Consider the following 27,807-nt stretch of genomic DNA (forward strand, 5'->3'; position numbering starts at 1 on the left):
AGTGATTCAGGAGTATCAGCGCTTTACAACGGTCTGGACTAATGAGAAGAGCCACGAGCGCACATATATCTACAGAAGGCATGATGGGTAATGGCGGAATCACACAATGTTATATCCATCGTATTCAGTCTTAAAAGCACACGTGGAGTCGTTTTTTTGTAAATAAATCTGCAGTTTTCTTTTTAAATATTCTGAAATGATCACTTTAAACTTTAAGCAAGCAGTTAAACACACAGAAGAGCTTATACTAGCCTGAAATGTGCGCGGATCACCCACAAAGGACCCATGAAGGACCCAACTGTCCCACACTGAGGCCACGTCATATCCATCTCATATCTATGTTTGGAGGGATTTGATAACGAACCCATATGCGAAGTAAAATCTGCTATAAGTTCGGACGATTGGTTGACTTGAACAGAGGAATGACTGTTATTACAAAAACTAATTCTGAGTAAAGAAACAGTTTGATTGCTCTGCTTTTTTTTCTCGGAACATGTTGCAAAGAGACAGAAAATCGGCTGAATTGATGCCCCGGAAATGCCGTTAAATTCAAGCCGTAAAATGCAAGCGCGCTCTGGAGACCGCCTCGATAATGCGCACTTGTTTTTCACCGTCTTGTGTTATTTTTTATCTGTTGTAACTGTGTGCTGAACTTGGCTGGCCAGAACTCCCCTCGTTAAATAAAGATAAAAACCGGAAAAACATCTTTTCTATTATCGTCTTTGCTTATTTGTCTTGTCATAACATTTACTCAGTACAGTTGACGGCAAACAGCGACAAACTCCTGCGAACCCCCCCACGCGGCAGAAAAGGATGATGGTTACTCACAGTCCAGGTAGATGCGGTGGGGTTCGCTCCAGTCGCTCCACACCGGGGGGTCCGCGGGGCTCGAACAGCGAGTCTGAACGCTGAAGTTCACGTTGACCTCCAACTCTAAAAGCGTCCGAGGCTCAAACGTCTGCACGACCTGGAAATAGAAGAAAATTCACGCGTTTTTTTATGTTTTCAATATGCCCAGGCTTTTAAATGTGTCCGATTAAACTGTCTTTTCTACAATGTTATTTTGGGTTGGAAATTCATCAAAAATATGGATAACATCACGGACAATGTCGCAAATGTTGTTTTTGAGCTGCGGAATTTGGAATGATTGAGTAAATTGTCATTAATAAAAGGCTGCAAAATGAGCCGAGTATAAACAAAAATGTCAAAAAAGTTTGCAGTGTTATCATTTAAATGTAAAGTTTTAAGTGAGAGTTTTTCTGGATTATTACCGTATTTTCCAGACTATAAGTCGCACCTTTTTTCATAGTTTTGGCCGGGGAGCGACTTATCCTTATATTTATACTTATATACTTATACTCCGGAGCGACTTCTATGTGATATTATTTGTTATTTTCACACTTGCAACCGCATTTCATACACCAGTGTGACTTATAATATAATAATATATGTTTTTTTCTTCTCTATTATGCATTTTTTGGCTGATGCGACTTGTACTCCGGAAAATACGGTTTTATTTATTTTATTTATTTTATTTTATTTATTTTATTTATTTTATTTATTTTATTTATTTTATTTATTTTATTTATTTTATTTATTTTATTTATTTATTTTAAATTATTATTTTCTTCTTCTTCTTTTTTTTTAATCCACTTAACCCTGAGATTGTCACCAAGAAAAAGAAATACAAAGCAAAAAATACATTGTCACCCTCTCTTAAATAACTGCTTTGTATTTTGCTTTCCAAATTACATCCACATCTTTCTAGGTATATTACATTTCTCATTCCTAATCCCCCTTGGCTCATAACAGATTGTAGATACGATGACTAAACACACACTTTCCACCAAAACACTGCCGTTTGGTGAGTCACGGCGCACATTAGAGACAACTTGCTCCGGGGCGGCAGCAGTGACAGACGCTGGAACGACTCGAGCTCTTTTTCCATCCGATATTTGAAGTTTAGTGTCGCTCTAGCGTGAATCACACCGGTGCCACGTTACCGGAAAGGGAAAGTTGTGTTCGAGGAATTTGGCGCGGTTAAACTCTGATCGTACGTCTGCATTTCATCCTACTAAACAGAGCGGAAAACTGTTTAAAAATACTGCTCACAATATAAAAGTTTGATTTAGTTGGAGCTATTGATACTCAGATACTAATCGATGCTAGAATTAGAATCAAAACTAGATATTAAATTGAACGTGTGTCATTATTCGGGTGGAAAACTGTAGAAATGTTTTGTGTCATGAAAACAGAATCGCTTCGGCAAGACTATAACGGCCTTTTTTGTGTAAAATGTGCCTCCTCTTTGTGTTTTATTGACTGGTGCATCCGTCATCCCTCAGATCCTGATTCGGATGTTTAGGGAGGTTGCGATATTGTTTTTGTTGTTTTGGAAAAAAAATATCGCAAGACAAATAAAAAAAAACAATGGCCGAAATAGGACAGTTATTTAGATTTGAATATGCTCGAATTTTGATTTTATGCCACTTATTTTCGTTTACTCCTTTACTTGCCTTATGTTCTTCCTGGTCCAGCTCGTTCTTTGTGGGATTTTTGTTTAGTTTTTTTGTGAGTGTGTTTTCTTTGTGTTTTTTGTATCTTGCATTGTGTTTTGTTTTTTTGTGTTTTGTGTTTTTTTTTGTATTTTATTTTTTTTGTATTTTTGAGTTTTCTTTGTGTTTTGTATTATGTTTATTTTTTTTTGCATTTTTGCATTTTTGTGCTTTGTTTTTTGTATTTTTGTGTTTTCTTTGTATTTTGGTATTATTGTGTTTTTGTATTTTTGTGTTTTGTATTGTGTTTTTTGTATTTTTTGTGCTTTTTTTTGTATTTTTTGTTTTCTGTATGTTTGTGTGCCAGTGCAACAGGTGCATTTTAAGCAGCTTCATGCCTCAGACAAAGCTGTCGTTGCAGAGTTGTTGCTACAGAAGAAACGCACACGAAGCTCAAATGTGAAAGTGCAAAGTGGCATTTTAATCTGTTCAATCCACAATCTCTCCACAGATTTAGCAATAAATGAAATGTAAATGTAATTGCACACGTCGAGCACCGAGTGTTCTGTTGTGAAATGTGGTTTAAGGCAACATAAGGATCATCGCAAGTCCAAACTAGAGGACTTTTATGACTTTTTTGATGAATTGATCTAGCCTAAGAGAGAAAAATTAAGTATGAATGTTTCTATGACAGAAAAAAAAACTATGACAGAAGATCCCAGCTAGAGGGTGTGTAAGTCGTAAATCTTCATACACTCACGGTATAAGATAAGATAATGATAAGATAAGCCTTTATTTGTCCCACAATGGGGAAATTCCACTGTTGCAACACAAAGTAGGTACAGAAATGAATAATAATAGAATAACAGATAACTTAAAACCTCTTTGTGTCTTGTTTTGAGTTTTATTCTGTTTTTTGGGGGTGCTTTTTGTATTTTGTTTAGTATTTTTTTTTTGTATTTTTGTGTTTTGCTTTGTGGTTTTTATGTTAATTAGTGATAGTGAAATGGATGTCTGCGTGTGCTCAGATCGTACACTTTCTTTAAGTTGCCGTGTCCACAGACCGCAGTGATTTACCTTCCACGCCGCTCGAGCCTCGTCGCCGCGGTACCGGACCTCGTATCGCAGCCGGCCCCAGACTCCAGGTGGAGGATCCCAGGTCATGACCAGCTCCGCCTCGATGGTCTGATGATGAGCGAGGTTGACCGGAGCGCCCGGTTTCACTGGAAAAACAGAAGAAAAAAACAAATTTTCCAACTCAGTTTCAGTCAGTGGACGTTTATCTGATTGGTTTATGATTCATTCTGAATTAAGACTCCGTTGTGACCTTGAATCACATATAGAGAGAGGACATTATAGGAGAAATGCTCTTTTCTTCGCAGCTTTAATCTCTCTTTTACTATCACTAATTAATATGAAAAGTGAGTCATATCGTGCCCTTAACTCTGGCAGTTAATTAAAAATATGGGACCACTGAGCGGTTAGTGGTTTAAATGGTCATAAACGGCTATTCAACATGAGTTCTTTAGTAGAATATTACAGTGACATCTACAGTAAAGTTAAATGACCATAAATATGTGTCAATGTTTATTATTTTGTTGTTATAAAAACCCTCTTTGCTGTGAGAGACGTGCTGGTGTCCACACACGAGAGTTAGTCCAGGTCTAAGGGCCAAATACTTTTATTTTCAAAGTGTATACTAAGAGTTTATTAGCGAAAACAGATAAAATGCTATTGTTTAAGACGGTAGAATAAGAAAACGTATTAATTTCCAAAAAGGAGATCTGTCTTTGCAAAGTTTATACCGTATTTTCTGGACTATAAGTAGCACCAGCCAAAAAATGCATAATTAAGTTAATTTCTTAAGTAAATAAGTTGCACTGGAGTATGAAATGCGGTTGCAAGTGTGAAAATAGCAAATAATATCACATATAAGTCGCTCCGGAGTGTAAGTATATAAGTATAAATATAAGTATAAGTCGCACCCCGGCCAAAACTATGAAAAAAGGTGCGACTTAATGTCCGGAAAATATGGTATATAAAATATATACTAACAAATCAGATAAATACTATTGTTTAAGACATTAGAAAAAGAAAACGTGATTAATTTCCAAAAAGGAGATCTGTTTTTACAAATTATTATCATTCATCCATCCATCCATTTTCTACCGCTTGTTATTATTATTATTATTATTATTATTATTATTATTATTATTATTAGTAGTAGTAGTAGTAGTAGTAGTAGTAGTAACAAACAACTTCACTGGTTAAATGAAGGTTAAATACATGAACAAAATAAAAATATGTTCAATGTTTTTGTTCATTTACAAGCTTCTGACTGAGCAAACATGAACCATGATTCTTCAGTGCATTTCCTTTAAGACGACATGATTAAAGGTGTTTTATGTCACTTTTCTGCTTTACCTGTCGATTTTTTGCATTTATTCAAGTACACACGTCTTTCATTGCCAAAGAAATACTTAACCTGGTGACCTCATCTGCGTGTTTCCATGGCGATAGATGCGTTCGATGCCGCACAAGCAGGTTTCAGACCCTCCACCAGATAAGTTGACTTTAACCGCGTTCTATTCTTACTCCCGATGTTCTGGCTTTAGGTCAGAACGGCTGATTAAATAACGCAACATGGAAAAAGCCTCTCTTTAGTCCAGTCACGCCTGCCTCTGAGCTCAAGTCCAGATCATCACATAGATAAAGGAAGAATGGACGTGTTCTGACATCTCTTCCCACAATCAGGTGCCAACGTAATCGCAATCAACAGACAGATTTTGAAGGTTTGAGAAATCCCGGACCGTCTCCGCGTCTCGAACACGCGCGGCGGGTTAAAACGTGTTCCGTGGCCGTTCTTCACATTAAAAAACACAAACACGACAACGCTCCGCTCGCTACTGTGCCACGTCTGCAGTTTTGAACGAGAAGTCGACCGAACTGACTTCAATCACTCGTCTGATTTAGATCGATGTCGCTTTTTACAATAAACAAAACGTTGTAGTTTAATGTTGAGTTCTGGTACAATATGTATTACTGTATTTTCCGGAGTTTTTTTCATACTTTTGGCCGGGGTGCGACTTATACTCCAGAGCGACTTATTATTTGATAATATTAGTTATGTTCACATTGACAACCTCAAGAGGGCGCTCTAGGCTCTAAGCGACGCAGAAGAAGAATCTGCACTTCCTCTACCTCTGGAGTTTGTGGAGTTGTTTAGAAGTGACACAGAGGAAGAAGAATTCAATGGATTTAGTGATTTGGGGTAAAACTGATGCTTTGGTAAACTTGTTAGCATGTTCTTTATGCTATAGTTATCTGAATAACTGTTAATATGTTACGTTAACATACCAGACACTTACCACAGTTTGTTGTCTGTGCGTCATGTAGCTGAAGGTGTTAGCGTTAGCATACGTACACCTATTCCCCATGTTATCTAATCTGTTATTATTTTAAACTGCATTTCAAGATGAAATATCTGTTCTTGGTCTTGAATTTTCTCAAATAAATTTCCCCCAAAAATGCGACTTATACTCCAGTGAAACTTATATATGTTTTCTTCTTATCTACTAGGCAATTTTTGGCTGGTGCAACTTATACTCCAGAAAATACGGTATACGTCTAATTTAAATAGTCGGTTGTTCTGTAAAGTACCTCCAAATCTCACGTACCCTTTTATGCTTTGAAGTTGCGTCATACATTTACGGTTGACTCTTACCCAGGGTCTTCGGGAGTCTGAGGTGAACGGGTGAAGAAGTGACGTCTGCGATGGTGATGTTTAACGTGATGTCAGAACTCGTGGCGCCGAGAACCAGGGAACATCTGAGAGAACCGTTCCCTTCACAGATGACAGGATCTTCAGACGCGTTAATCCTCTCTGAGCCGGATCTGGAACGAGATGTCTCCGTCTTATCAAGTCATTCGGGAGATTAAATACATATATGTGTTTATTTAAAGGCATTACGGGAATGTTTAATTATGAAACTGGATTTTTATCATCAAAACTGTTGTCAGAGGAAGCAGTTATTTCACTCGCGCTAAGAGAGAATGTTGGAGGTCTCAGTCACAGGACGTCGCTAACATCTCTGAGCTTTCTTTGCATCTCTCTTTTATTTATTGGTTTCAGAGTTTAGATCACAAGTCCTTGTCATTGGCTTCGTATCTTGCTAGGGTTTAAACAGCTTATATCTTCTGCCTAAACTTGATTTAATGTGTAAAAATATGGATCCGCTCCGACCATCTTTTACTGCAATGATCGTTGCAAAAACACTAATAGGAGGTTATACTTTCATGGTTCTATATCGATACAAATGATAAGTCCTATGCTTTATTTACATTTTATTCCATCAACTGTGCTCGAGCAAACACTTTTAAGCTGATGATCATATTGAAGGTCTCTTCTTTTAACTTGACATTAGGGCTCTAAGCATGTAACCTCATTAGAAAACCTGATGACGATCACGCTACATCACATTTCCCATAAAATACTTGATGTTTTATTCTCATTTCTCGTATCCATCATGTGCAGGACTCGACCCACACTTGTTACGTAACACCGTGTATTTGCCTGACCGTTCTCAAATTGCCTTTATCACAACAGAGTCACACAGGATCCAAACTCCTGTCAGGGGTAAATAAGCAGACTTCGACAGATCGCACAGCTCGATACGTATAAACATGGACCCGCAGAGAAAAGCGGCGAGCGAGTGTCTTTACTCACGACGCGGGCCGGAAGCTGATGGCCGCGGTGGTGCTGCTGAAGGCCGAGTGGTCCGAGTGCAGCGCACAGGCCAAAGCGCCCTGGTTCTCTCCGATTCTGCACTCGACGTCAACGCAGAGACCTGCAGTGAGAAGCAGAAGCTCGTCTTTACAGGAAAACACTGCTTTTCTGGGTTCAAAATCTGCTGGGATGTTTACCCTATTTTTTTCATAGTTTTGGCCGGGGTACGACTTGTACTCCAGACCGATTTATATGTGATATTATTCGTTATTTTCACACTGACAACCTCAAGAGGGCGCTCTAGGCTCTAAGCGATGCAGAAGAAGAATCAGCACTTCCTCTACCTCTGGAGTTTGCAGAGTTGTTTAGAAGTGACACCGAGGAAGAAGAATTTAGTGATTTGGGGTAATACTGATGCTTTGGTAAACTTGTTAGCATGTTCTTTATGCTATAGTTATCTGAATAACTGTTAATATGTTACGTTAACATACCAGACACTTACCACAGTTCTGTCTGTGCGTCATGTAGCTGAAGGTGTTAGCGTTAGCATACGTACACCTACTCACCATGTTCTCTAATCTGTTATTATTTTAAATTGCATTTCAAGATTAAATGTCTGTTCTTGGTCTTGGATTTTATCAAATGCATTTCCACAAAAATGTGACTTATACTCCAGTGCGACTTATATATGTTTTTTTCTTCTCTATTATGCATTCATTGGCTGGTGCGATGGTGGTGATTTATTGGACGGTACTTGAGCTGACATAATGGAGAGTTAGCGCACATAAATTGGATGTGGCGATAAGGAACATAAAATAATTAGGACATTGTTATATATTATACTATGTTAAAGATCGCATGGCTTATCTACATTTTACCACCAGACAACCTGCTTCAGCCCTTTTCATTGTCTATCTTCTAAAATGAGCCGCGTCGTCCTCCGTGACCACAGGCGGCGTTCGGGATGGATGTGGGACCGTTCCAGGGGTCACCAGACCGCCATTAGACTTTAATTCGCCGCGACGATCGATGCAAACAAACTAATCTTCCTCCTTGTCGCGTTTAATGTCTTCATTCCACCTCCGCGTTCTTCTCAACACAATGTAATCATGATGCTTTTTGGAGCAGAATATAGACTTTGGGAAGTATTTATGACTGAAATGAATGTTGAAATCCAGAAACATTTGCTCGTTCGCGTGTCATTTCCATATTGGTCGGGCCTTAAATCGGATTTAATAAAACTAAAGCTCAATCGCAACTAATTGATTGTTTAAATAACTGTCAACTAATTTAATATTCCAATAGCCGTCTGCACATTGTTACGTTAATGTGACATAGCCAGAAAATAATTTAGATTTATACAGAATTTAAACTTGAAATTGCTATTTTTTTTCTTCTAAAATGGTCCCAATTACCGTATTTTCCGGACTATAAGTCGCACTGGAGTATAAGTCGCACCAACCAAAAACTGCATAATAGAGAAGAAAAAAACATATATAAGTTGCACTGGAGTATAATTATAAGTATAAATATAAGTATAAGTCGCACCCCGGCCAAAACTATGAAAAAAGTTATAGTCCGGAAAATACAGTATTTTCATACTTTTTCATACATTTTTAGTCATTGCTGATTTATTGTGACTGTGAATACTCTAGATATAATTAAAGAAGTCATAATCTTGACAGCCTTATTGTACACAGCCACGTCCAGGTAATTTTATTACCTGGACAAGTTAAAAAGCAATTTCCCTTGTGCATCAATACCATTTGTCTGAGTCTAAGTTGTTGTAACTGTAGCTATTATTTTCATTTATTGTTTTCATTATATTTCATTTGAAAATGAAGGGTGAAAAAAAAAACAGTTTGGTCTTCTTTATACTGAATAAACTGCATAAATGTGTCATAAAATGTACCGTATATTGGCTTGTTTCCTGAAACAAGGTTAGTAAATAAACAGAAATGGCAAAAAAAAAAAGATTTCATAATAATAAATGTCATTGAATTAGTTATATCAGTTGATTATTGATCCTCTTATCCATAGATTTATATTAAAAAGGTAATTCCCAGTGTAATACCAGAACCAGCTGTTTCACGATGACTGTACGGACCTAACACTAATATAAACTCCTTGGAGAGTTTGTTAGCGCTCTTACCGCCGGCGTCGTCGTGACGATGTTCACTCCTGAAGCTACACTGGGTGACCCTCAGGGAGTCTTGTTGTGGGGGCTTCTCCTCTGCAGTGACGGGGGCGCCTGGTGAGTCACAGCACAGCTCATCGTGCCACGGGATGCTCAGAGCCACCGTGTCTCCCGACGACGGGGGGTTCTTCACACTCTGAACACCTGCAAGGTTCAGACGCGGAGACGCTCACATTAATTACACTGATAAAGTCATGATTAATTAAAGAATAATGATAGAAATGTGCTCAAATGTGACGATCATCATACGTTTTATTTATCAGGCACATTTCTGGGCACTCAAAAGTTAAAATCATACAGTTAAAAGGGACTCAACTTTGCAAGAATATGACTTATTATTTATAGCGTTGTTTGGAAGATCTCAGGTCAAATCTAAAGAGAGAAGGGAGTGAGGAGCATCGAATTCTGCAGAAAATTAAACACTTCCTTTTTCTTGGTTCAAACAAACTCACCGCCGGACGCCAGGAGAACAAAGAGCAGCAGTGAACGCATTCCACTCCAATCCCTGAGGAACGAGACACAAATGAAAGGTTATCAAGCTTGATCGTGGACTAATAGTAGAAGAGTCGGCGTTCTACACAATCAGCATTTTGGCAAAGCACGTTGGTTCAAAAGGTTTGTTTAATTTGAAAGATGTGGGAGGAGTGGGCGCAATGTCAATAACCGACTTGGACCTGGGACGTTAATGGAATTTTCTGGTGAAATTACTCATGAGAACAAGTGCCAAGTGCTTTGAATACTTGAACAATTTGTACTTATTTAGATCAGTTACAATTGGTTTGTTCTCTGTTTTTTACATTTAATTTCAGGGTTGGTGATGTTGAATAAAACGTACTATATCGACAGTGACGTTGAGTCCTTCTTTAAAAAGCTTTTATTCTCTGTTGTCTGGTGTTTTATTGTCTTTTAACTTGTGACGTGACCGTGAAAGTCATTATTATTAATATTACAACATATTTTTACGACCGTAATGACAATTTTCAGACATGTTTTGGCAATTCAAATCAGAAATGTGTCAAAAAAGTGTCTGTAAAGTGTAAAATTAAGCAGAAGTACAGAACGGTTTACTCTGTTTTATTTTTCAGCCTTTATTCGCATTTTTACCACTTAAATATTGTCAAAAATCGCAATTGTAATAAGAATTGTTCAATATCTCAAAGTGTTGCTTATAATTTAACATATAAAACGCCACATTTGTTCCTCTAAAGTCTAAATTCTGCCCCAAACCACATGTTTTTACTGTTGCACTCGCCATTCAAGAACATGGTAAAAATAATAATTGACTGTAAATGGCTTGACACTTGACACTTTGATTGAGATTTGATTAATTGCACTCACATTTTCACAGCAATAACATGGCCTGGCTGGAAGTCGAGCGGGATGAATCACTGCAGAAGAAGAAGAAACAAACGTTAGCAGAAGTTGTTTGATCTCACACATTAATAATTGAAGCATTAAGTGAAAGAACTCGCTGTGATGAGAATATAAACGCAAAGTCCAGTAAGTTCCGTGACATCGAACAAGTTTAACAGACAGAGCTTTATGGTAATGAGCGGCAATGAACGATGAAAAGAATAAAAGCCAAGGCTGAACCGCAAACACTTTCACTCCAGCTGCAGTGTCACAATCTGAAGGTGTGAGAGCTGTGGAGACAATAATAATTGAATTGCAAAGACAGAAACGATGTCTTCTCTCAGACGTTAATGCTCTTGTTTTTTTTTTACCATGTGCACTTTGAAGAGACTGTGACTACTTAAACATATGCTGCGATTCTGTGGTAATACGATGCAGAAAAATCATGATTATAGTATTTTATTTAAGATTACGTTGCTCCTAGAGATGGACTCTGCACGTTCCACAGCAGTGTTGTTTGTTTGTCAGAATACTAAAATACTCAGAATACTCAAACTCAATTTTGATGCTAAGGAATAGGCTTGTACACGATGCCAAGTCTTTTAAACTGTAATTTTCAACCCAAAATAATAATAAAGATCTCATTTTAAACCTTTCAGGAAAGGTCAAATGGCTTTAAACAACTTACTTATCCAATTAAGTATAGGTGTCTTATTTATTACTAAATAAAATTTCTTGAAAAACATGTTTTTTGTGATTTTTTTATAAAGAAAAGTCAAAAATATAAGAAATAAAGACGGGAACAGAGAAAAAAGAATTGTGCGTGATTGAAATGAAGAATTTAATAAACTATTAGGTATATTTATTTACATAAAAATAAAGCATCAATCAGCACCTTTGAACAGTTTGGACCTGTAACCACGGCGACGCCAGCTTGTGTTTACTTACTGTGGAACATGACGCTGATAAACAAACTAACACAGCAGCAGTGTCTGTCATTGTCTGTCCTTATGTGTTTGGTTTTCTGTTTGCTCCAGTTCAAAACAAACGTATCTCTGGGAAAATCGAGTCAACTCTGATTCTTCAAAGTAATAACGTCTCTATGGCGACAACCAGGTGGCGAAAACTCCCTCAAAAACATAACATAGTGCACCTTTAAAGTGACTAACAAAGCCTGATAAAGCGAAACACATCCACCTGCCTTTGGTTTTCGATTAGCATTTTAATGAAAAGGTCCTCTCTGCTTCTCTGCTCAGTGAGGGGCTAAATTGGGGCTTTCCCTCTTTGCACAAGTCAATGACCACGTCCTGCAAACAAGGTGAGCAGGGCAAAACCGCCTGGCACTGCACGTCACAAAGAGGCTTTCATAGGGCACATAAACGTTCACTTCTGTGGCACAAGGAGAGCGTTCGAGTTCATCTGTAAAGGCAGAAAATGTGTTGCACAAAATATACGGGACTAGATCTAGAAACGATCCACAAAAACAGACATAAAAACACAAAAACAGACACAGGAGAACTAAACTAAATGATTTGGGTCTTTGAAATGCAATTAAATGCTACACAAAACCAGGTGCCATGATAAAGGTTTAGGTGTCTAGTATTTTATATATAATAAAACTGAAACAACAGGAGGCAGTGGTGACACAGAAGATGCCGTTGTTGTTGTTGTTGTTGTTGTTGTTGTTGTTGTTATTCTTTGGACAATATTCCCTCCAATGAGCTTGTTCCATTGCAATTAAGCATGTGTTTGTTTGTTTGTTTGTTTGTTTGTTTGTTTGTTTGTTTGCGTATAGAGGGAAGAGCTCAATGAGAGAAGCGCTCTTTTTCATGGGCACTCTGTGTTGACAAAATACACATAAAACAAATATAGAATATCAAAATAAAATGTGAATAAAACTATCAATGTCACAGAAAAAAAATATAAAATCATGCAAAACAGAATCCCCAAAAAGGGCCCAAAATTCATCAAATGGCACAAGATTATTCACTGTAAATAACGTTTTGTTAGATATGGAGCAACGGCGCTGAAAGCCTTTTTTCCTGCTTCTGTGCTGACACAATGAGACTGCAAAATAAACATGTCCTGAGACTAAAACCGATGAGTTCCCAATGTGATGTTCAGCAAATGTGCCAAATAATCTTGTAAACAATCAATTGGCCAGTCACAATAACACTTTTTTTTGTAAATTAGCTGCTGGGTCGATTCCTTCCCGGTGACAATTTGAGCTGTTTTCATGCACAAGGGAAAAACATTGTGTTTGTCAGTATTTCAGTCGTGTGATCAGTGTGATTTCGAGCTAGAACGCTGAACGTGCTGTGTCATTGCCTTATGTGGGATATACCACATGTTTGCCTTAGCGTTGGACGATTATGCAATTGTAAAAAGCTGATGGAGGATTTTTACCAACGGACAGCTCCTCTGACCGCTGTTTCTTGGAAAATTTGTTTCGTAAAAAGTTCACATTTTGAAGTGCAATATATGACTATAGAAAAAAGTATAGACGACACACAATATAATGGAAACTACTTTGCACATTACCCTAATGCAGGATTACCCAAAACGTTTCTAAAAGTACAATAAATATCCTCTTATTAAAAAAACAACAACATAGAAATGCATAAATACATAATTCAATATCAGAATGAAACACTTTTAGTAGTTCATCTGTATCTATAATGAGTCATACAAGTTATTTATTCAGCCATTTGTCCACAGCACAAAGTATTCATTATTGCAGAGCAGGAAAGTAACAAAAAAGTCCCCCACAAAGCACCCACTACACACATGGAACCCCCAAAAGTATTGATTTATCTTTCATGTACTGAGTGATAAGTCAGTACAGTAATCATCAGGTCAGGCTGAATAAAGCTGAATAAAGTGCACACGATTAAAGAGGATTTCAAGTTGTAAACACGTGATGCAACGAGTTTATGTCTCTCTCTCTCTTTTCATTCCAAAAGTCTGGTAAACTAGATTAAACTTCATATTTCACCACAGCAGCAATGACACAACGGTCATCAGCACTATCACTCCCGGCCGTATGTTCTTTTATCTCAAGCAAAACTCTTTCTGCACACGCGTTTCCTCTCCTTTTATTCATGTGAAACAATAGCCAGATTCCGAGAACAATTCCAGGAGTATTTCCTAAAATGAAGCATAATGGAACAGCCAGGGGCCCGTCCCATGCGCTCCGGGGAACGCGCCTTGTTGCCAAAGTAATCAACAAAGTCTGACGCATTTGCTCGGCTCCAAAACTGCTTCAGGGACGTGCGGGCTGCAACATGTCCCCCACCCCCCTGGCATGGGAAACACATCAGCAAAAAATAAATAAATAAATAAACCTCTGACACTACAAGAGCCACTCAAGTGAACAACAACTAGTACTTCAACCAGATCCCGCCTGGAAGTAGAAAAAGTTGTTAAAATGTTCTGTTATACCATGTTAAATGATAAAAGGCGTGCTTAAACTGTAAAATACCATTGCAAAAGTAATCATTATAAAAGGAGTTTGAGTCAGCAGTAGTTTATAGTGAATAATTAATTTAGCACGTCGACATGAAATAACGCAATTACCCAGACGTCCAACCGCGCGCGCCTCAAGTGTGGGCGACGATTTTGCGCCTTCACGTGAGAAACAGATGGAGCCAAATAGACAACAATGAATGGCAAACCCTGCAAACCGGTCCATACAGTCCGTAAAGTTAAATCGTGCAAGAAAATTGTCATAAATCCGCCGTTTCTTACGTTGTTTACGGTCATCGAGGCAAAAACGTTGAGTTGAATCGTCCCGACGCGCGCCGTCTCCGCTCCACGCACCGGATCCGTGTTCAAAACTGACTGAAACAACTGCAAATCAACCCGGGGTTCTTGAATGAAAATTACGGTTCCGCGGGTGTTGTGTGCAGTCCTCCTGTCAGAAAAGCCGCGGCGTGTCCGTGCGCTCGGTCGGGGCGCACTGACACTGAGGACCGGCGGAGCGGAGGCAGCGCGCCCTCCCCGCACGGATGCTCTCATGGCGCGTTCACGTGCAGCTCCTCAAAGGCAGGTCCTCGCAGTGTAACGGGAGCGGAGGAAATACCATAATGTTTCCTGGGAAGAACTTGCAAGAAGCTGCATCTTTTGTTTCGATTAATGGTCCATCGTGGTCCACGTCACGAGTTGGATGTTTTACGCTCGAATAACAGCAGTAAAGTGGACGCGGTGGTACTGGACGTAATGAATTTGAGTTTTGATGTACTATTAGACCGTATAATTTGCTGTTTTAACAAGCCATAACGCACAGAGAGAGAAGAATATAGCAGCAGGTCATTTGACATACAGTTGATAACCAAAAAAATAGGCACAATGACCAAAAGGCGATGATTTTTGTTCAAAAAATGGCAAACATCCTTCATTGGATCACATTTTTAGCTTTCTTTCTTTGGACCAAACCAGAAATAATACCAAATATATCCTAAACAAATAAACAGAACACATTAATGAACCATTCACCAACCAACAAAATGTTATAATGTTCATTTTGATTATATGGTAAAGAAAGAAAGAAGGAAACAAGTGCTGCTGTTATGGTGTCTCTGGAGTTCAGAACGGCCCAGTCTTATCTTCTGCCTCATGTTTAGATTGCAGAAAGGAAGTCTCAATTCTACATAAGCTTAATCTCATGGTAACGTGACAAAAAAGGGCATTTGTCGGAGCAGCGAGGGCAGCAGTGTACATGTACTAAACAAAAACCAGCCAAGTCAACGTGGCAATATTTCACAGTAATCAGTTGACACTTCGCACAAAAGTCAAAGTCCCTTTTTAAAAAAACGAATCCCCTAATTTTAGCCCGGTTACTGGAGCACGTGTCTGTCCAGATGTGGAGTTTTCCGAACCCAAAGGAAAGTATGTGTATTCCCTGCACATTATAAAGCATGCTGGGAATTTGACATAACCCTCTTAAAATGCCTGACATTAGTGAACAAACAAACCCAAACTCCACTCTTTTCCATGTAGTTTCTGACAATTTAATGCCACAGGAAGTTCAAACTACTGCACAAATCTGGACTAAAAGAGGACAATCTTAAATACTTTTGGAATGACCTCTTTATCAGAAAGAGTACAGGACCGTGTAATAATATTCAAGAAACTACCATTGTTTTGTCTTGATAATGACATTACATTGTATAAAAGAGGGTTTTAAATTCTCATTATTAAAAGTCTTGAGAATGTTCCTTAGTTTCAGAATCAATTTGACATTTAGTAACATGAAAACACTTCAAAATAACGGTAAAGTTATGGCCTGTAGCGTTTGTGTCTCTTGTGAAGGACGCACAGGGTTTTTCGTGTGGTTTGCTTATCTGCGCCTGCCACAGACACGCCATTTAATTACACATCCGGGGGTGCGAACGGGCCTCAATTCATTAAACAAAAGGAAGCAGATTTAAATTTACTATTACTGCTCATGGGCCGACGCTCTTTGGGCTGCGGTCACTCTCTCTGGAGCGTTCCCATAATCCAGAGAGCGTTGACTTTGTGATGACAGATAGCGGAAAACATTTGTAGCGATGCAAGTCCCTTCCTCCGTTTAGAGCGGTTTTCCTTTACACAATCTACCTTGTAAGGGAAAGTAAAAGTGTGATTTGCATGTGATAAGTGCGGTCAAAGCCATTGGTGTTACGGAGAACAGCTGCCCCGCATCCCGACTTCCCGACACGATCCTGCCAGTCTTTGGGTGTCTTTAACTTTGGTTCTAGAGACTGCTGCAGACCAGGAGAACCAAGAAGGAAGCTTAGTGTCCAAGGCAAGTTGAAGCACATAAGAAATACCGTAATCTTCGGACTATAAGGCACACTTAAAAACCTTCAACTTTCTCAAAAAACGACAGTGCGTCTTATAATCCAGTGCGCCTTATATATGGAAGAATTTTGGTTTTGCTTAATGCGCCTTATAGTTCGGTGCGCCTTATATATGGATGAATTCTGGTTGTGCTTACTGACCTTGAAGCGATTTTGTGTGGTACACACATGTTTGTTTTCGCTTAATGCTCCTTATATCGCCTTTATATATGAGAAATGATCAAAAATAGAACATTCATTGACAGTGCGCCTTATATTCCAGTGCGCCTTATAGTGCGGAAAATATGGTACTAGACAATTGCACACAAAAACAGGCACGATATGTCTAGATATTCGCTCAAGAGCTGATAAAGTTGCCCCGATGCACCGTTGGAATGATGGGTTTAATGTACAAATGTCTATACGTTGGCGCGTTGTTACCGACAGCTCTAAACGTCTTCAGTTATAACACTCTCTACATTGGAAGCATGTCCCGACCGGAATGGACAACACGAGCACGGTGAGATGATTGTTCCTGTCTCTGGTAAATAAACTTCTTCAACTCGCCCATCATGAGACTGTTTTCGTAGCAGAATAATAAAAAGTATAAGGATTGACCATAATTCTTTTCTCCACGAGCCTGCCTCAATACTCGCCCTTGTGCGTTCACGACGAGACCCTGAAGTGTGCAGGGTGTTCCAGTTCGTTGGAACGTCTCGAGCCACACTTCCAGCGAGTGTTGAGCGATGCGGACTTCGGGCAAAGTACTTTCCCCACAATGCATTTCAAACTGCACAGCCTTGTACCTTAGAAACTTAACAGCGAGCATTACCTGAATACTAAGTGGAAGGTCGTTATAGTTAAACTAATTATATTTAAATTTGTAAGCGTCTGTCCGGGAACAACACTGTGAGACCTTTTCAGAAAATGATGAAAACTAAACTGGGCTGTGGTTTTGTGATTAATTTAACTGCAGTTTAACGACCCCTGATGGCTGTTTCACTTTAGCGCATCTGCAGCGCTCTGTACTGTGGACCGTCCAGATCCTCATGTGTTTCTGTGCGTCCTTGTGCACTTTCTTCAGTGTGTAGCAGTGGGACAGGGCCTACTGTGCGTGTACAGCCAAGAAATACTACTTGTTATTAATCATGTTTTCTTTTCACATTATTGCACGAAGCTTTACCAGTAATGACTAATATTTCATTACAGATTCTGACAATGAGGTTCTTCTTTCGTGTTTAATGGCAGTTGGTATCGTAAAATGTTACATTACCGCCACCTACTGTACTTGTACATCTTCAAAGTATGTGTTTTACGCTATAGAGTAAAAAAAACAAAAAACAAACGATTAAAGAAAGAGTGAGAAAGAGAGAGAGAGAAAGAATGATTTTTTTTTAAATGTCAATAAATAAATACTTCAACAAACACTGTTTGCCCTGAACATGTGTCGTTCATCTTCTTAATCATGTGCAATACTGTCATATTCATGTACAATACTGTCATTTTTTTTTGTTTTTTTGTTATTATTATTTTCTATAAGAGTATAAGAGGTTTTTTCATCAGATTTTTTATAAGAGCTTTTCTATTAAGAGGGTTTTTAAAAGTTTTTTAATAAGTTATCTGTTTTTTATTATTTACTTCTGTACCTACTTGTGTTGCAACACAGGAATTTCCTCGTTGTGGGACAAATAAAGGCTCATCTTATCTTATTCTAACAGTGAGGTTTGGTTGATCAGGTCCATTCCTCCACAGAGCTCAAAGAGTCAGGCTGATGTCGTGGAACTCCGAAAGACGCCGTAAACAAAGTGTCGCTATCAAACCAGATGACGTGGAGCGGTGCGTCTGGGTACACGCCCGCACCGAGGGGCGGAGTCCTGTTTGCACATGGCTTCCCTCTGTCTCCGGGTCGTTAAGTTTACACAGTGATTAAGATCCGTCGTTTGCGTCAGGCGCGTCATTGGTTTTCTCATATCCACCGCTCCACGTGAGAGAGAGAGGTGCAGAACCAAGGGGAGGGGCTCCATTTGTCCCTCCTCTCTCTTTTCTTCAGTCCCTTCTTCTCCATCTCTCTCCCCCACTGTTTCTCTCTTTATTCCTCCCTCTAGATCTTATTTTATTTCTACATATATATCATTTTCTCGCTCTACTCGCCTTCTCTTTCCCTCACTTTCTCCCTCTCTCACTGTCTCTCCTCTTTCTCTCACTCTCTTTCTCCCACTGCATCTCTTTGCTCTCTCTACCTCTCCTTCTCCCTCTCTTTCTCTCCATATCTCTCTTCGCTGACTCTCTCGTATCGCTCTCTTTTTCCTTCTTTCTTTCTTTCTTTCTCTCCCACTGACCTTTCTTATGTCCCTTCCTTCTCCATTTCTCTTTCATAGTCTCTCTTTCTCTTGTTCCTCTCTCACTCTCTCCTCTCTATGTCTCTCTCTCTCTCTCTCTCTCTCTCTCACTCTCTCTCTCTCTCTCTCTATGTCTGTCTCCTTTTCCTTCCCTCTGTGTCTCATTTTCTCTCTCTACCGCTCCATTCTCGCTACTCTTTCTCTCTCTTCATCTCTCACTAATTATTGTCTACCTCCCCCTCTCATTCTCACACACTCTTGCCATATATCTCTCCTCCCTCTCTCACTGTCTCCCCTCTCTACCCTTCCCTCCCTCCCATCTTGCTCTCTTTCTCTGTGTCTTCTCTCACTGTCTCTCCGAATATCTCTTTCTTTCTCTGTCTCTTCTTCCTTCCTTCTATCTCGTTTTCTCTCTGTACCTCTCAAGCTATCTCTCCCTCGCTTTCCTTTCCTCTTTGCCTCCCTCCTCTCCATCTCTCTCCATCTCTCTCTCTCTCCCTCTCTTTCCGCCCCCACAATCAATCAGCTTCTTCTGAAATGCAGATGCTTGGGTGATGTGTGAATAATGACTTCTGTCATGGGTTTAATGCTCTGGAGGAATCTTCAGACTGGCATTGCACTAAAGGCTTTATAAATCAGTTTGAAACTATTCTCTATGTTGTTTAACCTTTGTGCCAGCGCCATGTCTGGATAAATGAGAGGTTCAGGAGTTCTGTTATGACACTTTCACCACATTTACATTTAAAACATTAAAACATGAATAGTGACATCATTATACTGCAGTGTTCGATACCGGCATCTCATGAATATCATAAAGACAATTAAAATGCTCTTTAGGTCATCATAATAGTACTTTCTTTATTAAACATTTTGGTCTTATTCTAGTTCTGATAAAGCTCAGAATAATTTAAAAACTGTTTTTATTATTGTTATTATTTTCTTAATAACTACTACTACTACTACTTACTACTACTGCAGCCCCAACTACTACTACTACTACTACTACTACTACTACTCCTACTAGAGCACCAACTCCATCTACTACTACTACTGCAGCACCAACTACAACTACTACAGCAGCACCAACTACTACTACTACTGCAGCACCAACTACTACTACTACTGCAGCACCAACTACGACTACTACAGCAGCACCAACTACTACTACTACTGCAGCACCAACTACTACTATTGCAGCACCAACTACTACTACTACTGCAGCACCAACTACTACTACTACTGCAGCACCAACTACTACTACTACTGCAGCACCAACTACTACTACTGCAGCACCAACTACTACTACTGCAGCACCAACTACTACTACTACTGCAGCACCAACTACTACTACTACTGCAGCACCAACTACTACTACTGCAGCACCAACTACTACTATTATACCGGTGGCAAATTTACTTCTGGTTCACTCCATTGACACACCTTTCCCAACATAGTACCACAAAAGAAATTAAACATAATGCACTCGTTTTTATTTAATCATATATGTCTTGCCGTATGATCACGTGTGTTGTAGTACTGTATGTGCCGTGCGGACCCTGAACGCAGCACGAGGAGCGACATCACCTGCAAACACACCATGACATCACCTCAGCTCTGTAAGAATGAGATCACCACGCGGCGACGTAATGCTGTGTACTATAATTCTAATAGGCCATTAAAATTCTGAATAGGCTAGCTCGGTAGATACAAGGGGGGAGTTTCTGTTGAAACAAACAACTCTTTCTACTTCAGGAAGGCTCCTCCCAATGGGCGGGTCTTACCACAGAACAGTATTAATATCGGAGTTCTCGATCTAAATTCTTTTATTGACAATGACTCTTGGATGAGAGTCGAAACGTCTATTTTTTCTAACTGAGTCCAGATGACTACAACTGAAGCTTTTTTCTGCTGTGTAATATATACTGTATGCTATTTTTAATCCACAAAAATGCAATCCTTGGATGACATCAGCTTTATATTTTTAAAAGTGGTCTAAGTAATATACAATCAAAAATACTAAAATATAGCTATGCATGCGTTCAATTATAGTGTTTTGAAATAACTTTGGTAATGTTTTTCCTACAGATAATTAAGGGAGTTTTACTGGATTTGTATTATTGTCATAGTGGAATTACATACTTTTATCATCATGTGGGAAATGTGATGTCTTATCTTTTGTAATTGTAAACTACCAAACAATTTAGTCCCACTGCAATCAATCAAAAGTAAATATCTCTGTTCATTAAAGAAAAAGAAGAAGAAAAAAAACATCCATAGCAGTGGCAAATAAATCTTTCAAAATTGTCCTGTGTATTTTTATTTCTTTTTTATTCTTTTTTTAATTACAAGAAAAAAATATTCCCCTCATTAAAGTCAAATTAGTGCAATGCAATATCGTCTTCCCTTCACGTTTATATTCGAGTTTGTTCTAATTCACCCGCGCGAGGGAGAAGCCGCGGTGCCGTTTCGCCTCCGCAGCATGAGACGGGTGTTTCGAGTGTCGCTCATGACTCATTAATGAAGTCCATGGAAAAGGAAAGGGATGATGTCATGTCGCGTGCTGCGCTGTCACTGCGGGGTGATGTCATCGCCTCATTGCAGACACGCGGAAAAGGCAGAAACAAGGGCAAAAAAAGGGCAGAAAAGAGACCCTCTCCTTCTCTCTCTTTTTCTTTTCTTCCTTCTCTCTCTCCTCTCTCTCTTTATCTTTATTTATTTTATTCAGCTATTATTTTATTGATATATTTATTTTTAACGGTGTGGCGTGAGCACACGCTTTGAAGACGTACAACTACAGAAGGAGATACAACTATAGAAGACGTACAACTGCTGAAGACGTACAACTACTGAAGATGTAAAACTACTGAAGACGTACAACTACTGAAGACGTACAACCACTGAAGATGTACAACTGCTGAAGACGTACAACCACTGAAGATGTACAACTGCTGAAGACGTACAACCACTGAAGACGTACAACCACTGAAGATGTACAACTGCTGAAGACGTACAACCACTGAAGATGTACAACTACTGAAGATGTACAACTGCTGAAGACGTACAACCACTGAAGACGTACAACCACTGAAGATGTACAACTACTGAAGATGTACAACTACTGAAGACGTACAACTACTGAAGATGTACAACTGCTGAAGACGTACAACCACTGAAGATGTACAACTACTGAAGATGTACAACTACTGAAGACGTACAACCACTGAAGATGTACAACTACTGAAGATGTACAACTACTGAAGACGTACAACTACTGAAGACGTACAACTACTGAAGATGTACAACTACTGAAGACGTACAACTGCTGAAGATGTACAACTGCTGAAGACGTACAACCACTGAAGATGTACAACTACTGAAGATGTACAACTACTGAAGACGTACAACCACTGAAGATGTACAACTACTGAAGATGTACAACTACTGAAGACGTACAACTACTGAAGACGTACAACTACTGAAGATGTACAACTAGTGAAGACGTACAACTACAGAAGACGTACGACTGCAGAAGACGTACGACTACAGAAGACGTACGACTACAGAAGATGTACAACTACAGAAGACGTACAACTACAGAAGATGTACAACTACTGAAGATGTACAACTACTGAAGACGTACAACTACTGAAGACGTACAACTACAGAAGACGTACAACTAAAGAAGACGTACAACTACAGAAGACGTACGACTGCAGAAGACGTACGACTACAGAAGACGTACGACTACAGAAGATGTACAACTACAGAAGACGTACAACTACAGAAGATGTACAACTACTGAAGACGTACAACTAAGATGTACAACTAAAGAAGACGTACAACTGAAGAAGATGTACAACTACAGAAGACGTAAAACTGCAGAAGACGTAAAACTGCAGAAGACCTAAAACTGCAAGACGTACAACTACTGAAGACGTACAAAAAAGGCAAAGAAATAGTAAAAATAATAATAATAATGAGCCAAATAAAAGCACAAAAAGCACAAAAACAAAAAGGAAACTAGGCAAAAGGCCCTTGGAAGTCGGCATTCATTTAACGCCTCTGTTATCACTGCAGAAGAAACCATGTTTGTTAAAATCATGTAAACAGTCATTATTATTATCATTATTTTTAGTATATAAATAATGCATAAGCTCATGTTGTTTTTCATGAGTGCTAATGTCCTCCTCCTACACAGATCATTAGAGTCCATTTGATGTGATTCTAAATAAACAGCTGACCTAGAGTATAAGCGTATGATGTTTTCTAATATAGTATATGCAATGTAATAATGTAAATATTATATTCTGTCTGATGGTTTTAGAGCTAAATATTTGCTATCTATTGTATGCCGCACTTTGGAAACAGTTGTTGGTTTATAAACGTTACGATGGTCAATCAATTTGTCATCGAATATCCAAAATAATTAAGCATTTTCATTCACTTTTCAGGTATGACATTATCTATGTAAAGCTATTTGAATGCCTTGAAGGTAGAAAAGCTTTATAAATGTGACCATTTACTGTTACTAATTACTATTTTTGATCTGGTTAATTAAGTATTCTGATTGTGGTTTCTCATAAACAAACATTTGCTTTCATCATCCCCTGACAGGCGCTGCTGAAGTGTCACATGATGTTCCTTTGACAGGTTCGCTGACAGGAAAGTTATTACACCCCCTCATCCACTCCTCCAAATTATTATATTATTATTAGGCCCGAGCGCCACAAACTGGCGAGAGGCCTATTAGTCTCGTAAGGCCGTGCAAAGCACGGCTGCGAAAGTGCGCACGTAGTGCGCACAAAATCGAGCGCGAAGCGCTCGCCCACTACTTCCAAACACTCACTAACGCACTCCTCCACTCATGCACGCCCCGTGCATACTAATTAGTTGTAGGAAAATGGAACATTACCGTTGTAAACGGGCGAAGCCCGTGCAAAAGTTCGCACTAAACGAGCACTTTACATTTGCGGTCGTCATCCCCATACAAAGCACTCATTTGCGCTAAGTAGCTCACGAATACGTTCCCCATCTCTTGCATGTTCCGTTAATATAAGCATGTAATGCAAAAATTTAACTTTATTACTGTATAGAGGGCCAAAAACACAAAGTGGGCGGAGCCCACTCAAAATTATCGAAAGTACCCGTCAGTGACCAGGGACCCACACCATGAGGTAGGAAAGCGCGAGCGCTTTCCGAAAATGTATAGTTTATGATATTTGAAAAATGGGAAACATTGTTTTCGCATCGGAATATTCTTCTTCTTCTTCTTCTTCTTCTCGGGACCAACCCCCCTATTTTTCACCCAGTGAACATTGACGAAAAGTCACAAAAATTTACACACCTCTAAAAATCGTGCCTCCTTACATTCTGGCTATCTCCCTTTTCTAAAATTTAAAAAATTGGCGTGTCAGCGCCCTCAAATTTACCAAAAATGCATTAAGATAGAAAATGACCCAAAAAAAATCTTATCGTAGAATCATAAAATTTGGCGCAGAGGTAGATGGTGACAAGAGAAGTAAAAAATATCATTACGGCAACGCCGTCCGCCCAACCAAATGTTGGCCATATTGGTTCAAAAATGGCTAATTATGACTTGGGAGTTTTTCCAAACGTCGTACTTTTACGAACTCCTCCCAGGGCGTTGGCCCTAAAAAGCTGAAATTTGGTGAAAATGCTACTGAGGAGTGGGACATCAAAAGTTATCCAAATTACATTGATACCTCTCACGGTCTCTGTGCGGCGAAGCCGCAAACTGTAGCTAGAATTTCAGAAATCTCCCAAATTTAACATTTCTGCCGTTTGCGCAGATAAAGTCTGAATTGCGTCAAATTAGAATCAGTGGTTAAACTCTTTGCCCTAAACCTACTTGAAGTGAAATAAATTAATTTGGCGCCACAGCGCCCCCTACAGATTTTATATGGAGGTTAAATGTTTAGTTTTGCGAAATTATATGAAATTTGACATAAAACTCAATTTTGGCATCCACATCAAAAAAGTCAATGAGACCCATGTCATAATTGTTACGGCGTTGCCGTAGCGATGACCAAAACCTCCCATGTTATTCCAATGGGGAAATCGCCAGAACATGTTTACACTTTATACTTTCACAAACTCCTCCCAGGGCGTCAGCCCTATTAACCTGAAATTTGGTGAGACTCATCTTCAGGGGTGGACCATCAAAAGGTATCCACATTTTTATTCAAAGAGTCACGGTGTCTGTGCGGCAAAGCCGCACATTTTGCCAAGAATTCAAAATAAAATTGCTTTTTGATGGTAAAACAAAGGGGAGAAGATGTGACAGCGTCACAGATTCAGCAGTAGGCGTACTAAAAGGACCATTGGGGCGCGTTAGCGCCCCCTTCTCTTGCGGCGTGGCGAGGGCCGATCATTGCCGCTTGCAGCTTTAATTTCATTATTATTTTCATTATTTTATTACTATTTTATTATTATTATTATAATTACTATTATCATTATCATTTTATTATTATTTTATTTTCATTATTATCATTATAGTATCATTATAATTATAATAATTAATATTATTATCATTATCATTATTATTATTATTTAGTTATTATTATTTGTTATTATTATTATTATTATTATTATTATTATTATTATCATTATTATCATTATTATTATTTTATTATTGTTATCATTATTATTATATTATCATTATTATTATTGTTTGAATCTTGTCTTTGTATTATTTTAGACATTTTAGAAATATTGTATTAGTGTCTAAAGTAAGACATATGAAGTAAACACGCTTCTTATCTGGCAGAATGACAAAAAGAGAACATTCATGGATAGTCTGAGCAGTGGACTTTATTATTGCTGGCGCTGTGCCCAGGGTGTCTCTAGTGTATTCATATCTCTGTTATTGAGAAAGCCGCCGTGCAAAGCAAAGCATGTGTAAACGCCACAGTTTGACTCTCAAACGTACAAACTGTTGTCGGTCTTAAAATGACAGAATCAGATGTAATTTTCACCTGTAAATGCCTTGGTGAGCAGTGACGTTTGCTGACAGAGCTGATGATGACTTTTTCAGGGGGACTTTTTGGCCGATCGAATGAAGCTTCGCACAGATATTTTCAAGCTGCTTTTGTCATAAAGAATTGCCATAATCTATCAAATAAAACAGAGCATTGCCTTGTGGGAATACAGCTGCAGCGTCAGAGGAAAAGTCCCAAAGTTCAACAGTTTCATAAGCGTTTGTGAAATGGGGCAACACACTTTCAACGCACTTTTGGGTCGAGTTAACTGTAAAAGTGAAGCCGAGGTATAATCAAACACTAAAATCTAACATAATGTAGACTAATACTACGTAAAATACTTAGAATTTTCGGACATAAGTCGCACCTTTTACTTATATTTAAGTATATAAGTACTTTTACTTATATACTTATATTTATACTTATACTCCGGAGCGACTTATATGTGATATTATTTGCTATTTTCACACTTGAAACCGCATTTCATTCTCCAGTGCAACTCATATATGTTTTTTTCTTCTTATCATTAAATTACCAGCCAAATAAGACTTATAGTCCGGAAAATACGGTATATGCTTTGCTTCATTTACAATCAGGAACAATCATGCTTTTTATTCAAACCAAATACTGTAATACTAATTTAATGTATAAATACAGCTGTGGTGCTTGACTTTATTCATGTTACAGCAGGTTTTATGTTTAGTTTTAGTATCATTTATCTATATTTCTCACCTGTAAACAGTGCTAGTGCCCGAGTTTCACTTTGTCCTCTAAAAATGTGTTGGAAAGCCGGGCCTGGGGCAGTAAATTAATCCATATGAATATTAACCATGTGCCAGAGGTGTTTGTGAAAGTAGGAACTAGTTGTATACATTCACATAAATACTTCAAAATTAAGTAATGCAGCTTTAAGTTAACAAAATACTTGCTTTTTTACTTGCTCTGTGTGTAAAAGTGCTTTTTTACTTGCTCTGAGTGTAAAACTTGCTCTCACTTGTAAAAGTGATTTTACAAGTTCACAAACGTCCGGCCCAGGACACAACTGCGGGGATCAAACTGCAAACCTTTCGAACACAAGTCAGATTTGTTGTGGAGGTTCTGGAACAGCTGGGGCCAAAATGGGACTCGTGTTACGTAATATATTTCCTGTAAACACCAGCTGGGTGTCCAAAACACACTGAAGTCCATTGTGCAGGTTTGTGAAATCTCTGCACAATTAGATCCAGACCCTAAATAAGAAACAGAGCTGAGAGACAGAGAGAAACGATGTCACAATGCAGTTATTAAACCGCTTCTGTGCACAACAGCGCCACCCTTGTGGTCAAGTCGTTCTCTTATTTACCTGTAATTTACTGCTCGATTTACCTGTACTTTCACTTTTGGTCGTGAGCTCTAGGGTATATTTCATTATTATGTACTGTTCACAAATTTAAACTTTAAAATAGGATTCAGAAGACATAAATACCATATTTTCCGGACTATAAGTCGCACCTTTTTTCATAGTTTTGGCCGGGGTGCGACTTATACTTAGATACTTATACTCCGGAGCGACTTATATGTGATATTATTTGTTGTTTTCACACTTGAAACCGCATTTCATACTCCAGTGCAACTTGTATATGTTTTTTCTTTTCTGTTATGCATTTTTTGGCTGGTGCGACTTATACTCCTGAAAATACAGTACTTTGTCACGTAAACAGAAACCCCTTGACCAAATGAGGGAGACGTATGTGGGTATTGATTATGAATACTAACTCATCGGCAGGTTTTCAAAAGTTTTCAGTGTTGAGATTTATTTTAGACTCAGAGAGTTCAAAAACATGGAAACTACTGCGAGAAGCTGAAGGCACGATTGGATATTTGTAATAACAGTTATAGTT

The 27,807-nt window shown here is 38.7% G+C and overlaps 1 protein-coding gene across 1 annotated transcript in view; it reads right to left on the minus strand.

Annotated features, from left to right (window-relative positions):
- Positions 1-14,716, minus strand: part of lepr (leptin receptor) — a 32,626-nt gene extending 17,910 nt beyond the window's left edge. The window contains exons 1-8 of the mRNA XM_072437860.1: positions 14,519-14,716; positions 10,757-10,806; positions 9,871-9,923; positions 9,374-9,562; positions 7,222-7,342; positions 6,220-6,389; positions 3,573-3,718; positions 829-967 (exon numbers count right to left, since the gene is read on the minus strand). Of these exons, the coding sequence (XP_072293961.1) occupies positions 829-967; positions 3,573-3,718; positions 6,220-6,389; positions 7,222-7,342; positions 9,374-9,562; positions 9,871-9,923; positions 10,757-10,758 (820 nt within the window). The 5' untranslated portion in view covers positions 10,759-10,806; positions 14,519-14,716. The remainder of the gene's footprint in view (positions 1-828; positions 968-3,572; positions 3,719-6,219; positions 6,390-7,221; positions 7,343-9,373; positions 9,563-9,870; positions 9,924-10,756; positions 10,807-14,518) is intronic.
- Positions 14,717-27,807: the final 13,091 nt, after the last annotated feature.

The sequence above is a fragment of the Eucyclogobius newberryi genome, unplaced genomic scaffold (assembly GCF_026437365.1).
Source record: "Eucyclogobius newberryi isolate DKJ021-1_F unplaced genomic scaffold, fEucNew1.0.hap1 SCAF_9, whole genome shotgun sequence".
Classification (NCBI taxonomy): domain Eukaryota; kingdom Metazoa; phylum Chordata; class Actinopteri; order Gobiiformes; family Gobiidae; genus Eucyclogobius; species Eucyclogobius newberryi.